Source organism: Prosopis cineraria, unplaced genomic scaffold, assembly GCF_029017545.1.
Source record: "Prosopis cineraria cultivar Desert tree isolate PC_DT_omini unplaced genomic scaffold, ASM2901754v1 PC1, whole genome shotgun sequence".
NCBI lineage: Eukaryota > Viridiplantae > Streptophyta > Magnoliopsida > Fabales > Fabaceae > Prosopis > Prosopis cineraria.
In genome coordinates this window covers 39,822,051-39,839,120 of record NW_026555332.1, presented here as the reverse complement: position 1 = coordinate 39,839,120, position 17,070 = coordinate 39,822,051, and the positions used below count along the sequence as shown (strand labels likewise).

At 33.7% G+C, this 17,070-nt stretch overlaps 2 protein-coding genes across 4 annotated transcripts; both read right to left on the bottom strand.

The window, feature by feature from the left end:
• Positions 1-3,435: 3,435 nt before the first annotated feature.
• On the bottom strand, positions 3,436-10,991 carry LOC129289149 (serine/threonine-protein phosphatase 2A 65 kDa regulatory subunit A beta isoform-like). Of its 3 annotated transcripts, XM_054925966.1 has the most exons (14): positions 10,779-10,991; positions 9,890-10,310; positions 8,696-8,942; positions 7,881-7,993; positions 7,426-7,505; positions 7,078-7,219; positions 6,881-6,961; positions 6,025-6,129; positions 5,741-5,923; positions 4,995-5,087; positions 4,460-4,599; positions 4,332-4,410; positions 3,734-3,839; positions 3,436-3,619 (listed from the first exon to the last, which is right to left on the bottom strand). In XM_054925966.1, the coding sequence occupies exons 2-14, from the start codon at positions 10,280-10,282 to the stop codon at positions 3,609-3,611; spliced, it is 1,773 nt and encodes a 590-aa protein (XP_054781941.1). In that variant the 5' UTR covers positions 10,283-10,310; positions 10,779-10,991; the 3' UTR covers positions 3,436-3,608. The 3 variants fall into 3 exon arrangements, with proteins under 3 accessions (XP_054781941.1, XP_054781936.1, XP_054781948.1); XM_054925961.1 differs by having other exon boundaries at positions 3,436-3,839; positions 10,779-10,989; XM_054925973.1 differs by having other exon boundaries at positions 3,436-3,839; positions 4,332-4,398; positions 10,779-10,988.
• Positions 10,992-11,883: 892 nt separating this feature from the next.
• LOC129284311 (aluminum-activated malate transporter 9-like) lies at positions 11,884-16,610 on the bottom strand. The gene is made up of 6 exons (XM_054941483.1): positions 15,951-16,610; positions 15,107-15,244; positions 14,731-15,000; positions 14,517-14,656; positions 14,282-14,428; positions 11,884-13,079 (listed from the first exon to the last, which is right to left on the bottom strand). Exons 1-6 carry the CDS (start codon positions 16,336-16,338, stop codon positions 12,387-12,389), a joined length of 1,776 nt encoding a protein of 591 aa, XP_054797458.1. The 5' UTR covers positions 16,339-16,610; the 3' UTR covers positions 11,884-12,386.
• Between the last annotated feature and the right edge of the window lie 460 nt (positions 16,611-17,070).

Below are 17,070 nucleotides of genomic sequence, written 5' to 3'. Positions count from 1 at the left end.
AAATATATTTTATCTAGTTGAGAGAATATTCATCAGAAGAAAACTTTTTAAATAATAAGACCTAAATACTTAATCTTATATACGTAATATAATTTTATCTAATCAAATCAATATTCATACTGACTTTTTAGCATCCACATTTTTTGTTGGTTTGGATCCAGTTGACAGGATTTTAAATTTGGAGGCAACAAATTTGTCTCCCTTCAGTGCCTTTATTATGGATAGAGTTGGTAATTTGGGTATGTGAAATTGGTCTTATTGTATTAAAAAAAGCTCACATAGTTAAGTCTTAACTTTTGAGCCGCTTTAAATACTCAAACAATTAAATCTTAATTTTCACTTTTTTAAGTCAATTTTAATTTTTGCAATAAATAGTAATCAGTGGCGGAGCCACATTGATCTGGGCAAATGCCCCCCTCAAATCTAAAATCAAATGCATACTTTTACATGACTTTCACTGTAGCCCTCTCATATCTTGATATGCACCCACTGGATGAAGCAAAGAGTGATTGGGTGGTAACGTGGGATTGGGAAGGAGAAGGAGAAAATGGTAATGACAGTGTTATAAACAAAATGCTATAAGTAAGCTTAATATCTAATGTGTTTGCGTGTGCAAGTCATTAGAATAGTGCTCTCAATTAATCAAACAAGAGCAATAATATTGTTTTATATTTATATTAGTTATCTAAATCTCTGTACAAAACAAAAAGTTATCCAAGTCTTATGAATCAAATTTTTTAGATAATTAATTTAGAATATTTGCAAGAATGAAAAGTTAGAAAGATATAATTTATTCAGTTATTGCACACATGTATAATAATTTTACTCCATCCATTCAAAAATATAAAGTATTTTTAACCAAATCTCACCCCAATAAATTAGTTAATTATCTTTCAATTAACACAATTTTTCATAAATAATATCATTTAATAAGGTGCTTCTCTTAAAAATAAATATAAAGTGATTTATTTATTAAGAAAATTAAAAAAACACATTAATTACACCCTTAAAAACTAAAAAGCCTTATATTTTTCAATATCCACCCCTAATTGAGAGAGTAATATTTATGTAAATATATTAAATTTCAACCTAATAAAAAAAACCTTGCTCCCACTACTTCAAGGTCCTAGCTTCACCATTGATAGTTATTATTTTTATTATTACAAAAAATATACGTTATACTTTTACATAAAACAAAGCGAAGACTAATTTTTTTAAGAAAAATTATGAATCTTAAAGTTTAAAAATAAATATTAAAATATATTTTAAATATTATTTATGATATTTTATAAATAAAAAATATTTAAAAATATAGCAATATGGATCTTTTTAATTTTTTAAAATTACTCTAATATAAATATAATGTTTTAGTATAAAGTGAAGTTAAATACTAAGGAATTAATAAATATTTAACATACATTTTATAAAAACAAAATACTAAATCTTGTATTCAGGTTAAATGCAAGACCGATCAAGTTTGACCCAAATTTATTTTAAGTGTGACTTCAAAAATTTCAAAATTTTTCAAGTTAGCCCATTAAATATTTCCCAATTCTTGAGTCGGATTTTGGATCGCCCTTTTACCAAAATCTAGTCATTACCTTGATCTAAGGTTGTCCTGCAGGCCCGTATCATGTAGAAGTTTTGGATTTTGCTCTTTTTTTTTTTTAATATTACATGTCGTTTGTCAAAAATCAGAATCTCGACAGAGATTTTTTTTTTGGTCAAAAAGAGGGACGAGATTGAAAGAATTTTGGGTTTTTTAAAAAAACTTTTGTTGGGTTTTAAAAATAGAAAAATTACATCTAAGTTTGAATTTTTGAACGAGGAATTTATTTTAACTAAATCTTACAAATTTGTTAAATATTCTCAAATTATTGAGATTTGATTGTAATTTAATTTCACAAGTAAAATGGCACATATTTTTGCTTTTGACTTTTGTTTAGATTGTTGATTAATGGTCAATATTGTTGATAAAGGTCACAAGTGAATAGAGATCGTTGACCAATAATTATAGAGTTTGAAAACCAGCAGGTTATAAGAACTTAAGCCCTTAAATCTGATTTTTCATTTTTCACTCCTTTTTTGAGACTTGGCTTTTATTTGAAAAACTCATGGCCGGGTCCATAAGCCTTATTCTGAAAAAATTAAAATAAAATTAAACACTATAAATTAATTAAAATATTCTGAAATTAAAAAAATTAAAATTCTCATAATCTTTTAAAAATTAAACAACATACATTTAGAAGTCTAGTAAGAAAATTTAAATCTTAGTTAAAAACATGATTCATCTTTTATAAATACGCAAACATAGTAATTATGAAAAAAATAAAAAAATATCATAAATTTTATATTGTACACTAATATTTATTAAATTATATTAAATTAATTTTAAAATAAATTAAAATTAATAATAATATAATGCATGTAAAATCAAGACTTCATGCAAGCAAGTCCTTCTTGGCTTCAAACGTATGTTTCATAAAAAAAATTAATAATAATATAATCAAGCTTGAAAGACCACCTAAACCCAAGCTTTTGTTTTATAAGGCTTATCAGGATCATGCTTTTAAACCCGGTTATTTAAAAAAATAAACTTTTAAAGCTCGAATCTTTATTTAAACAGGGCCTCTAGGTTCGGCCTTTATTCTCAAGTCTGTCAATAAGCAACTTGCCAAAAAAACAACCTATTTCTTTAAATAATTTAATTAAATACTAACATTTTAATATTTTGATCTGTCACCACGTTTGCCTTCACATCAGGGGGCTTGAAACGTTAATTAGTACATACTTGGCTTCTTATCTCAAAATCTTGGATTTGGTATAGGAGATGTGCTTTTAATTTCGGCTGCTTTTCAGTTTCAAAATTTTTGAGAACCATCCAATGTCAAAGACTACCTTTGAAAAATTTAGAAGAGACTTTCCCTTTAATTGATTTACTCCCTCCAATTCTATAAAAGAATAATTTTTTTAATTTATTCTTATTAATGCATCATCTTTAAAAATAATTTTTTTCTCATATAACTTTTTACTCCGTATTCATCAAAAATTTGAAAAAGGTAAAATAGAAATAAAGTAATTAATGATTCTTTTTTTTTTTACATAAGGTGATTTATAAAAAAGAATAATAAACTTTTTGTTCAGAAAGTAACTTAAATATATAAGATCAGAAGTATATTCTAACATACCTATCAAGTTATCACGACTCAGGAAAAAACGGTTTGGCCTAAGAGAAAACTGAATCGATTATTCGATTATTGCAGCCAATGACACGTCATAGTTAATCTAGCATGCACGTACACAACGTGCTCGTCATACTTCGATAATTAGAGCTGTGTGTGTAATCATATTGTAGATGATTTACTAAAACTTTTACCATATATATTTATCCTTTTCTTCTAACTTTTATGCACAAATGCATCTTAAAATAGGAAATTAATCACCAAAGCTCATGAATTAACTATAATTTCTTAAGCTCATTTGTAGTCTCCATCATCCTTGTGTTCACCAATCTCTTAGTCATAACTAGAAAGAATTAAAGTAAAACAAATTACATTACTCTGACATTTTAAGTTATACATCAGAATCCATCCACTTCTGGAACACTTTCAGCAATGACCTGGTCTCCAGAAAAATAACCAAGTTTATTTCATTCCAATAACATAAGATATAGGGAAGATATCAAGGAGGGGGGAACTAATGACAATAATCAGATTAATCTAGCTGGACTTGCCGGCTTGATGATTAGATTGTAGTGCTTGGGTGGCAAAAAACCTAACATCAACATCAGGATCCTCGCTGAGTTCAGCCAAACAGGGACGGATAGTATTCTCAACCACCTTCATTGTTTGAATGGTATTTGGAATATGAGAAATTAGAACAAAGATGCATCACTTTGAAATGTTAAAACGTATCAACAAACATTGAATTATACAGATGACGTGTCTTCAGCTTAGGGAGTGGAGGAAAAAGGGGGCTGTAAGATATGGGAACCAGTAATGGTAGGTATAAACATCACTGGTTAATACTATCTACAATGACTAGTGAAAGATAAATAATTTTAGATTTGTCATCAGCTATTCCAATTAAAATATATCTATGTACAGAACTTAAAAGTATCGTCCAAAATATACTTATCCAACATTTAAAAGTATTTAACTTGTCAGCATGGAAGGAACTTCAATCGGAATAATTAATGTCTTAATATCTCCACAAGATTAATGTTGGAATCATTTCCAAGTTATAAAGGTTTGATAAGCAGCATATTCCATATTCAAAATTCCAGTTTCAAGTATGTTATAGATGAAAGAGATTAATTCGCAGCTACTTACAGACTGATTTACAATCGGAATGATGGACTGAAGAACTTTAGCTACATTGAATTTGATATTGGGTACCCTGCAAGACAAACTATCAGCAATGATTTCGATGAAGACACGAGCTCGAAGGTTCAACATACCTATCTTTCGATGCATTTATGACCAGAGGGAGCAGTTTCGAAGAAGTAATCTCTGAACCCAGAACAGGGGCTAGAAGAGAGATTGCATGAAGAATGGTCATTCGATACAGACAGTTTGGATCGTTAACCATGTCCAAAACCTGCAACAAAATCCTTATTGGATGAATACCACGCCAACTATGTTTAACTTAAGCGTTTGTAGTGTCTTTAAGAGACCTTAGCGTACACTAAATATAAAGGAAATTTTAAGACATCAGTTTCCTCAACGAGAGAGGACTTTGACAAAAGCAAAACAGCACCAAACTAGCAGGCTCTTCTTTCCAAATTTGTTATGAACAAAAAATTAATCAATGAAAATGTACAAAAGGTGGCTTATTTCACAAACCTAACATACAGCAAAACTTTGTCACAGTAGAGTACAAGGTGTTAAAAATAAAATAAAATGTTGAATGTATATCAAGAAATCAAGCAACAAAAATAAAAAAAGAACCATATTAATCAAGTAACATAAGGAAAACAGAAACACGGAATGAACCTGAGGAATAATATGCTGCATTGCCCAATCTGGTCCGAATTCTTCTGCTAAGCGTTTCACATTATTAGTAGCAGCATCCCGAATTGAGTAGACCTAAAACCATAAAAATGGCCGAAGTCAGCCTAATTCAGTCATCCTAAATTAAAAATATAATTAACCAAATTGTCAACTTTCTAACCAGAAAAATAAGACTGAAATTTTGGCCTATGGAAAATTTTATAAGCCTTCCATCAAAAACATGACATGCTTTAAACCTTTTCACAATCAGATTCATTTTCAAATTCAATTCTTTTGCAGCCTATATCACCAAAAAGAATTGAAACAACACAAAATGCATCTTGTAACCGTAAATGACTGCCTGTTATCATTTGGTTTCAAGCACATTTTTATTTTAGCTGCCTAGTCTAAATCTAAAACCACAAAAAACACATGCTGCAAAAACGTTTTTTATTTTCCCGCCAAAAAAAGTCAACCAAGTCACACTGCTAATGCATTAAAACTACACACACACAGACATTAAAAAAGAAGCCAATCCACTATGAATTGATAAGGGGAAAAAATGAAAAAGAAAAAGAGAGCACAGAAACTTAACAGTTTAAAGCAGTGAAGACTATAGATTACAACTAACAGCTTTAGCACAAAGCAAGTCTTTCAATCATTTGTTGTGGTCAATAATATGGACTTCCACAATGAAAGCACCACGGATTTGAACATAAAGTTTAATTTAATTTAAATGTTTTATAAACCTTGTCCTTTAGCCATTGCATGCAAAGAGCTCCAAGCTTGTCATCAAAAAATTCCACACCCAACTGACTAGCCAATAAGGGTATATATTCAATGATTGCAAGTCTAACTCTCCAGTGGCGATCCTCAGCAAGCTCAACTATAGCTGGTAATAGAGACTGAGATAATAGATCAATGCCAATTACCTGCATCAACATGGAAGTTACAAAGCTTCAGAGGAGATTAATATTTAAAAGAAAAGGGTGAAATCACCAATTTAGAGACATTCGTGTTTTAAGCCACAAACCTGGTTCACTTGATCAAGCTTGCTAATAATGTTCAGCCTGACATCAGGAAACTCATCTTTCAAAAGTGAAAGGAAAATAGGCAGAAGCTGCTCAATTGTTGCATCCTGTGACTCACCCAGGAATAAAGTAAATGCAAAAAGACACGCATCCTCTTTAGCAACAGATACAATTGAAGGCCCCATACTATACCCAAAAAAAAAAAAAAAAGATACAATTGAAGGGAACTGTCCCAAGAGGCAAAGCAACAGGAAATGGGCCAACGACATAGGAACAATCAGTACATGAGTGCAGTAACTAAATGAGACGTCAAATACAAATATATAATCTAACCATGTACAACAGAATTCACATTAGACTAGCATATTGATTCATGTAAACTCAACGTTGTCATTCTTTTTTCCCTTGTTTTATTTATAATAGAGATAGCAGATGAGCTTTTAAATTCTACTCCGTTAACCACATTTTAAGTTACTACATTTGAGGTTAAGGTTTAGATTTTGGAGGGAGTATGAGACCAAATCCCTGCCTAGATCATTTACATCATATATCATAGAAGTACATTTATTTCACTGAGTGATATATTTCATATGATGCTAAAATATATAAACTCCTAAGGTTGATTCATCCCAAGATACAGTAGAACCTACTGCACCATCTAGATATCAATGATCACCACTGGAAAGAATAAACATATATGTTCTATTGCGGATCCTGAAAATAGCCTTATGTTAGCTTTTCCTCTCCACATAAAACATCTGAGTAGAAAAATGTACAAAGGCTGTACCAGGAATAAAAGAAAACGTAAAAAGTTCCTAATAGTTAACTTCATACTGGAAACTAGATAGGGATTCCTACCTTCCCTAAAACTGGCGCCATTCCCATTATAACTGAAGCCAACGCAGAGCGAACATGTTGAGATGAGTCAGTTGATAACTCCTATGGCAGGCAAACTTGATCAGTTGCAAACATCTTTAGACATCAAAACAGATGAAGTCTCCAAAATGTCAACGTTTAACTTCTACAGATTTAAAGATTTCTTTAAGAATCCGTACTTTCACACATGGTAGAATATGCTGGATAGCGAGTTCTGGATTTAATACGTGAGAAAACTTTGTAACTTTTCCAGCAGCAGCAATGCGTACTTCAGCCTCATGATCACGCAGCAGCCGAACATATGCAGGAACCAAGTCTGACCTAAGAATTACCAACCATTACATACAGTCAAACTAGATTTGCCACAACTTACAAACACTCTTTCATAAACCATAGTTTTTTTGGCTGACTGAAGAATACATATTCAATAATATCAACATTTTCAAACCAGATCGTTAGGTAGCAGCAGAAGGGGGAAAAAAGGTGAACAAATCAAGAACCCTCATTCAACAGTTAGGAAAGGTCACCCGGTGGACTCAGGACCAACAGCTTCGCAGAGCTCATTTAGTTGATTGGCAACCATGTAACGAACACGCCATGACTTATCCTGGTGAAAAAAATTCCATTTAAACCATTTTCATTTTCATCTCATTATTGAGAATAACAGGAAAAATTCTTCAAGGTGAAAGGCAGGCAGGCATATGAACTTGGAATATGACAACTGACTAAATATAAAATCAAGAAAGAATTCGCACCACCCATACAGACCTGCATCCCATGTTTAAACTGTTATTTTTGACTACTAGGTTTTCTGTTCACCCTGAATTTCACTCTTCATGGTAAAAAATATTTTCATCTTCATAAATTTCCACAAGACTACTGACAAGAGAAAAGCAAACCAAGGGGGTGGTGAAGTGGTTCTTTCATGGCAAACCATACTGAAAACGCACAACTTCCCAATCTTTATAAACGTTCACCATACCTGGGAGAAATTAACCATGATAGGAAGAATAAGTGACACACTATCTTGAGGATCCAACAATTTCCCAAGAGCCGCGCAGCCTTCAACAGCAAGTAACCGAACAGAATCCTGTTCTGAAAGAACAAGAAATCATTAAATTCGAATCTCAACCAACAGTGCATGTTAAAAAAAAAAATAACAGATCCTGCTCAATGCATAAGCATGACAAACTCAAGTCTTCATTTATCACGTGCATCAGATAAACTATACATCTTAAGTTTCTAACAAGAAAAAAAAAATCATTTTATTTTCTTTAATAGGAAGACTTTTAAAAATATAAAAATCATCACGTTTGTCCAAAAAAATCAATTAATTCTTATCCAGCAGTGCATGTTCAACAAAAATAACAGAGTCTACTCCAAGCATGGGCTTGACAAACTCAACTTTAATGTATCACATATGTCAGATATAACTAAAAGTGCCTTAAGTTTCTAACAAGGAAAAAATTATCTTCTTAAATGTTAATACTTTTAGAAATATAAAAGTCCCATCTAAACTACATAATTATAGGTCTCAGGTTATAAAATATTAAAACAATATAAAGCAAACCATAATGATAATTTATGATTAGCAATGTATCTATAATGCCAATGTTTGTGAGGAAGGAAAATAAAGCACCAAATACCAATGGATCATGGATTTATGATGTTAAAAAACAAAACATGAAACACAACATATAAACAACAGAATATTCTTTTCACATTTCCTATCTTCATCCCCTCCCCTCTCAAATCTATCACAATTAAAGCTGGAAATACTAGATAAATTTGACAAACCATCTTGTGTGAGGTCCTCAAATATGGGCATGATGTTGGTTTTCAGATGAGTAACTTCCACAGTGGCAGCAAATTTTCCCAGGTTTGTTGCAGCCGATCTCCTGACCATAGGCAGATCATCTTGACACAGTTGACCGTACAAAGTTCTCAGCTCAGTTTTTAAGGCCTCTGGTGCACTAGGGTAAGCCATATGAAACAAGCCGCACGAGGAAACTCGAGCTGTGAACCACTCACCAGCAGCCAGTCTCTACATGATGGAGATTTTGAAGAGTGAATGGTTAATGCACTTTCATTCTAACTGCAGCTAGGCACATTATATTAACAAGGAAGATTAAAAAGGAGAAAAGGAAGACAGTCAGTGCAAATATGGCATTAACATCAAACAATAATATAAAAGTAAAAATACACCCTGAATCTGAAGCCTATAGTTTGTACCAGTTTATGCAACACTTGAAAAAATAGATTTATGTTTATAATGACTCGCTCCACTGTACTCAGTTGAATATAAAAAAGTACATAGTCCAGCCTTCAAAGTTTTCCAAAACAAACCCACATCATGACTTCCAGGTTTGCATGTTCAACATTCTGGAGAAGTGAGGGTCACAAATAAAATATCTTTTAGTATAGTGGAGGTCAATGGGACCATTAAGACATGACTAGGCAGTAGACTTTTAACAATGGAAGAAAAGTGAATACCATGAACTACATCCTTGAGTCCACAAGAAGCATAAGTTAAGATTTAATCAGAAAGATGATAAGGGATAAAATCCCCTCTCTAGACCCAATGACCATAGCAGTGAAAACTAAAATGCTTTCTTATGGTTCTAAAATGAATAGTAATCAGTAGAGAACCCATATGACTTTGACTATTCTAAAAGTCTGACAGCCCTAGCAAAGATGCCATGTATGAAATCTTATAGTAACCTTTCACCACTGATAACTTGTGCCCGTCTTCCTACCTAAATCAATCTGGCACCGGTAGTTGTGGTCCGCGTTACTCGGCTTATAAGAACCAATAGAGAACCGTAAAATGTTCTGCGTTACAGGCCAAAAGATTGGCAACCCAGGCTAAAAAACTAATAAAAGAATAATCATTCAAAGATTATTGACCAACTTTTCGCTATTGTTTCTTCTTGTTAATAAGTTCTTTCCAATAAAAATTAATGAAGAAGAAGAGGTACTGGAATTTCGTACCTTTACCAGAGGAATAAAGTACTCGACCAAGTCTTTTTCTCTCATTCGAGCTCCAATTCTACATAGTGACTCCACTGCTTTGTCCCTTACGCAAGTTTCCTCAACCGTGCAGAGAGCTTCTAATGGAGAGAGTAGCACATTGGCATGTTCTACGCCTCCAACATATGGGACAAAAGCCCCCAACTCCTCTGCCATTGCTAGAAGAACCTCATCATCATCGTCATTGTTCTCACTGAGAAAGGGAATCAATTCCTTCCTGGTCCTTTCCTCCCCAAGTACACGTGCAATTGTGGAAAGTTTGCGAATCGAGTTTAGCCTAAGGTGGATATCGTCGTTCTTTAACTCATCAATCAAAACAGTTATCGGATACAGAGGTTCATCTACCGTGGCCATCTCGTCTTGTCTCCCAAGATCCTCAGAACTACAAGCAAAAGCAAGTTATATTACAATTCATTTGATGCTCACTCATGAAAAGTAATGATTCATTCCATGAAGTGCGGAGTAATCACTTGGCTTAGCTATAATTGATCGTTCACTTTCCTCAGAAAGATGCCAGTTTCATAAACCATACAACGGGCTTTTTCTTCTTTAAATTCTTAGCAATCAAATGCTTGCGAGAGAAAACAAAAACAAAAATACTAAATCGATTATCTCTCATAAACAGCAACGGTAACGAATTCAATAATTCGCATCTTGATACATAGCAATAACCAACAAATGAGCAAAAAATATTTAAATTAAACGGAAAAAAATAGAAAACCAAATAATGTTAAGAATGTAAACCAAATTATATTGCATCAATGAAAGAGAAAACGAAGGGAGCATAAGGAGAAGCACACCAATGGGAAGCTTAAAAGCCGAGAGAGAGAGAAAGGTTTCAGTGTAGTACCTGATGAGCTTGGTGGTTGAAACTTGGAACTGGATCTAATACGGGACGGTGGTTAAAATGAAAATGCCGCGGATCAGTTGTTGGAAGGAGAGAGAATGATTTATAAATTACAATCTTCCCGGGAATTTCGCAATACGGGGAAAATTTCTCTTTTCATTTTGACCAAATTGCCCGATGGCACTTCCTAATATGACCGTACAAGAGAACCCCCTCTCATGTAGGCCTATTTTTCGGGGTCGTTGCAATCTAGTCCCTTGTACTAAAACAGTTTACTACCATTCCCCTCCCTTTTTTGCCAATATTACTACAAACCCCTACTCTTACATTTTTGTGCGGTCCAACTCCTTCAGTTGAAATTTCCTTCATTGGCCAAAAAAAAAAAAAAATTTCCGCGTTGAAAAAATTAGTGTCACAATAGTAGTATGAATTTCTTCCATGCAAAGAGATATATAGATTTTATTTAATAAAAATAAAAAAATTATTTTAATATATATATATAAAGTTTATATATTATGCATTTTTTTAGTATTTAATTTTATTAATTTATGCCCTTAATATAATTTAATAAATAATTTTTTCAAGTTTTTCTCAAAAAAAATATTTATGTTAAGTATAAATTATATCTCTACAAACTTATTTTTCTGAACCCGTCACTGAATTAAATTATTGTCAGTGAGCCACCCTCCCTCCTTTCTTTCTTTCATTTAGATTTTCTTTGTTCAAATATAAATACTTGAATTTTCTACATTACATATGAGATGTGTGTTGCATTATACATGTCCTTGTTTATATCCTCTTAAATTTGTTCATTATACACACAATATTTATATGCATAATAATAACTCGAGGTTGGGATTTTATCAAATTTGTATCTGGTTATGCTTATAGTGGCTGCGAGATTGGACTTGCAACACTTTAGATCACTCAAGTACTTGCAGCTAACTAAAGATAGTGACAATCAAGGGACAAAATATTAGCTGACAAACAAGATACACAAGATTCATGAAAGAAAAATTGATGTGATCCACCGTCAATTCAAGCTGACAAGTAAAATCTAGATGTAGAGAACCATCTGATTGTAGGGCAACATATTCTGTAGCAGGAATTCAAAAGGAACGGCACTCTTCTTCTACTATTGATAATAAATAAAGTTTAAAGCAAGTTCTTATCAGATTCCGACTGCACAAGAGGTTTAACTAATGAAAAATATATAGCCAGTTACAATTTTTTTCCCCGAAATTAGTTGCAATTTTCTAACTACAGAAATAAGCACGAGGCAGCTAGCTGTCTGATCTGATTTAAAAACAGCTGTGGATTGTTCATCCTTAAACAGAGCTAAGATTGAGGAGAACAAGCTCTGAAGGCCTAAACAAACATATATCATCGAATTTCTATATGTTCTTGTCCCAATTTCGCTTTTTGGCTATAGATTCGCTCAGGTCATTTGATTTTGAAGCTTTAACCGAGTAAATACAACGCAAACACCTAAGGATCATGGAACATATCTTCAATGTGGGAACATTGCTGGTAACAAAATATTAGATACCATTTTTTGAAGGTCCTACATTTAGAAGCCGCAAGTGAGGATTAGTGTGTTGTCAACGTTTCTTAGTCTTTAAATCTCATGCAATTGCACAATCTGGACCAAAACCCACCAGATGCAACTGGCGGTTGCTGCTTGAGCGGGTCCTTGAAGTTTGCTTTCTCACTCAATTCATCAAATGAGTCAACAAGGTTCTGTAGCCTTGCAACAAATTCAATCAGAAGGGAAGTGAAAGTAGCTAAAGACAGTGAACTCGCACTTTCATATGTGGTTGATTCTTCCTTTTTGGTCACTACATCTTTTCTAAAGGATATACGAGCAGGCCAAGATTTCTGCTTCCTGCACATAGTTTCAGTGGTAACAACTGCAGGAGGCAGAGCAGAGTTACCATTAGGAACAATGTGGCCATCCCAACTTTCTGCAACTTGAACTGATCTGAGATCAAGCACAGCTTCACTGAGAGACTTATACTCCAGAAACTTCCTTTCTTCATCCACATCCAATAGGTCTTGGGGATCACCCTCTTCTCTTGGCCGGTTCCCAATTTCCCAGCTCTCTGAATTCACGAGAAGGTAAGATTTTTTGTCAATCTTCATCTGCAATTCTTCTGCCGCCTCATGCACTTCATACAGAATGTCTGCCTGACCTAGTTTCTCCATATTTTCAACTTTGTTTCCAAGTTCGCGTAACACTTTGGCCCCTTCACTACCCACCCTCTGAAGCTCACTGAAGAAAACTTGTCTTTTCTCAGCTGGAGCCTACATATCAAGAAGGAAATTTACTACATATATACTTCAGTAGAGATCAGATAGGGGCATTAATGGAAAAGTATTGATGCAAAGCTAAAAATTTATATATGATTTTTATTAATTTGAAAAAAGCTTACAACAATGTATCCAAAGGAGTATTTTGAAATGCTTTGAAAAAGAAGGGAGTTGGGTTGCCTATATTAGAATTATACAAAATATGTATGAGGAGGCAAAAATTAGTATAAGAATGTTTGGCAGTGAAACTGGGACTTTACTATAAGAATTGGACTATATCTAGATCGTCTTTGAGTCCTTATTTGTTTGACCTAATCTAAAATGTTTTGATGAAGCATGTTCAATAAAAAATCCCCAAATGCATGCTTTTCGTAAATGATATATTTCTTATTACGGAAACAAGAGAGAAAATTAACTATAAACTTAAGTTATAGAGAAGGACATTGGAGTCAAAAGGTTTACGCCCAAATAAGACTAACATAAAATATTTGCATTGTAATTTTGATAAAAAGTCAGTCAATAATAATTTGAAAGTAAAATTGAAAAATCAGATTATATCTCAAGCAAAAAAATTTAAATATTTGGAAATTATTATTCAACATGATGGAAAAATTGATGGAGAGATTGCACATGAAATACAAACTAGATGATTTAAATGAAAAAATGCTAAAAGAGTTATTTACAAACATAAGATACCTAATAAACTTAAAAAAAAAATTTATCAAACTATTATAAGACCAGCTATATTATATAGTAGTTAATATTGGGCTTTAACGGGACAACAAGAGCATAAAGTTGAAGTAATAGAGATGAGAATGTTGATATGAATGTGTAAGTATACACATAAAAATAAAATCCGAAATGAGCACCTACCAAAAAAAAATGGGCATAACATCTATTAAGGGAAAAATGGTAGAAAATCGTTTAGATAGTTTGGACATATACAAAGACAACCATGGGAGATACCAGTGAGGAGAATGAAACAAATAATTTTGAACCTTGTTAAAAGGGATAAAGGAAGGCCAAGAAAAACACTTATGGAAGTAATAACATTATTAAAAACTTAATAAATGATAAAGCATAGTGGTATTGTACAATCCATGTAATCAACCCCACCTAGTGAAATAAGGTTTTTTGTTCTTGTTGCTATATGTTTCAATAGAGAATTCACAATAAGAATAAATATATAAAAGTACCTGTATTTCAGAAAATATACATCCATGCAAAGCCATAACCATAAACGCACAGTGCCTTAGTGCTCCACTAACTTTCACATAATTTTTCCATGGATATCTAAGCATCTTGTAATGACCATGCGGTGGCTCCCAGACAGCAAACCCCATCTTCAACAACATGCAACAGTGAGTCAGAAAAAAGAATTGATATAATTATTTATTGATAAACTTGGTATAAAAATGAAATTGATGATACCAATGCATCCTCTTGGCTTGTAGATTCAACAGCTGATCTGTAGCCACTATAAACTGGGTCATCAGCAGCCGCCTGGTAAGTCAGAATTTTTGAAGGAACCCTCTCGTATTCAATACAATTAAGGTAGTGCTTCACAACTCCTGAAATTAAGTTCAACAAAGTTATTCAAGCAAGAAAGTGAGATGCACATAATCAAGAAAATGCTGTGGACAACCTTCCAGAGATGTTGCAACACCAAAGAAATTTTTGGCCACCAGATTATGCAGATCCTCGCCAGCCCAGATTGGATATATGCACATATTTACCCCCAAGGAAACACCAGCGCCGAGGGCAATCAGCAAAAACCTACTTATAGCTGTTTGAATAAATTCCCCGGTGTGATATCCAGATACAGTAATGAAACAGTATGTGATCAAGAACACACGGAACCCATATTCGTAAGGTTTCAATGTTGGATACAGCTTCGCATAGGTGGCACAAAATCCTAGTAAATTCACAGAGCTTGTCAGAAAACTAAGCATAACCCAAAGATGTCATGGAAAAGACAATAAACCGACGAAGTAAGGAATCAAACTGATAAAAAATCAGACCTGCAGTGAAGATACTGATAATAATTATAAATTCTTCCCATGGTCCAGCTAATGCTGATAACTCTGCCGTTCCAAAAGCTAGTCCTCCAGCTGACAAAGTCCCCAATCCTCTGTTAAACCCTTTGCTAAGGGTTGCCCCTGTAGAATTTCATTGTGATTAACTATAAGCGAGAGTTTGATGCTTGAGCCTGGGCTGACCAAAAGAAAAGCATGAAAAATAAAATTCACAAAAGGTACTCACAACATTGATTCTATGATAAAATAGTGGACATTATTTGAATACCCAGTTATTAGAGGAAAATTTTAATTTAAATAAAGCCTTGAAGGCAAAATTCCAGTATCGTCAAGTTGAATACATGAACAAAAGTAAAGACAACTGAAACCACAGTGGCTTTGAGCATGCAGCAGAATATGATTTACCAGTGGATTTATCCCCCAAAAAAAATGCATTGACAAGCAGGATTATGAACCTGGTAAAGTCGGTGGCAAAAGTTGTTGACTTGAAATTCACTTGAGCAACTATCTTATTAAACTATCCAATGATAAGATGAAATACACAACATTAAACATTTCCCATTTTTAAGTCAATATTTATTATTAGTCGGCTCTCTTCAAATTCAGAAATTTTCACAGGGAAGGAGACTTGACCTAAAATACCACCAGTCCCCACCACACTCTCAAGTTGGTCAGTCATCAGTAAGTAGAGGGAGAAGTTTTACACAGTGACCATGCGAGTGAAGTTAGCGGAGGAAAATGGAGGCAATAAATTTAAAAGATCTCAAAAAGAACTATAAAACATTAAACACATGTCCCGGTTTGGGGGGAGATTAGAAAGCCAACGTACCTATACTGAACTCAAAGACAACCACGACAGTAAGTATAGCCCAAACGGAATAGCGGCTCATCCCCTCGAAGGGCTCTTTCAAGAAAATTAAGAGGGAAATAAGCATCAAGGCAAGACCCATTTTGGCAGCGAAGATGACCTTCCTGTGATCAGACCGGCCCATCTCCCAAGCCTTAATAGCAACGCCCCGTACTGTCTTCCAGCAGCTGGCAATCCCATCGGAGAAAGCGCGATAGGAGCAGCAACACCTCGTCGGAGTCTCTTCTCCGTCAGGTTCGTGTACATTGATTTTTATCTGGGAATACCCGCCCTTCATAGACAACAGCCTCTCCTTTTTCTCAGCAAAACTATGCCTGAAAGAGCCGTGTTTTGCAATTCTGGAAGTCATCTCTGACCGCGGCGCAATTGAAACGGATGTATTAGATAGAGTACGGTACAGACTTGAGATTAGAAACGGAAGATCAGTCAACCGTAAGTCCAGATCTGAATCGAAGAATCAATTGGGACGGTAATTTTTTGTATCTCAAGCTCTGGGAGGGAAACGTCAACATCACAGTGATGTACAGTGTAATAAGTTAAGTGTTCGATGTAGAGAAGGGAGAGCAGAACATGGCGGTGGCCAATCCAATCAGATCGGAGGCTGTGAGGACGGGAATATCCGTACCTGCAGAATCTATTGTCGCTTTGTAGCTCTAGGGATAGTGAGGGCCCAGCAATGGTTGTCTTTCTATCTGCGCGTGGCCCACAGTACTTACCAATCAAAACCAACCGGGCAGGATATCGCAGAACGACACATCACCACTCAGCTCTGGCACTTCCCGCATAAATGCTTTTTTATTTTTTCTATTTCGTTACTTGTATATTATCCTCACTCGTTTAAACTAATTCAAATTGTATATGATTATTTTTACAAACGTTAATTTCAAAGGTATTTTAGGAATGTTTTAAATTTTTTAATATTTTATTTAATTTACTCCCTTTATTTTTATATATAAAAAAAGTATATTATACAGTTTAAAAAATTTAATTAATTATAATAATTATGTTTGAAAAAAAATTAGATTACAATGCTCTATGCTAATTAATATAAATATGTATTAATTATTTTTTATTAATATAA

Excerpts from the sequence above, each read along its gene's own strand:
- LOC129284311 (XM_054941483.1), bottom strand. The coding sequence starts at position 16,338 with ATGACTTCCAGAATTGCAAAACACGGCTCTTTCAGGCATAGTTTTGCT. Across the intron at positions 15,001-15,106 it reads TATCAGTATCTTCACTGCAG|GATTTTGTGCCACCTATGCG; the intron begins GTCTGATTTTTT and ends TGAATTTACTAG. Across the intron at positions 14,429-14,516 it reads CAAGCCAAGAGGATGCATTG|ATGGGGTTTGCTGTCTGGGA; the intron begins GTATCATCAATT and ends ATGTTGTTGAAG.
- LOC129289149 (XM_054925961.1), bottom strand. The coding sequence starts at position 10,282 with ATGGCCACGGTAGATGAACCTCTGTATCCGATAACTGTTTTGATTGAT. Across the intron at positions 8,943-9,889 it reads ACTTTATTCCTCTGGTAAAG|AGACTGGCTGCTGGTGAGTG; the intron begins GTACGAAATTCC and ends TCCATCATGTAG. Across the intron at positions 4,600-4,994 it reads TGCAGCATATTATTCCTCAG|GTTTTGGACATGGTTAACGA; the intron begins GTTCATTCCGTG and ends ATTTTGTTGCAG.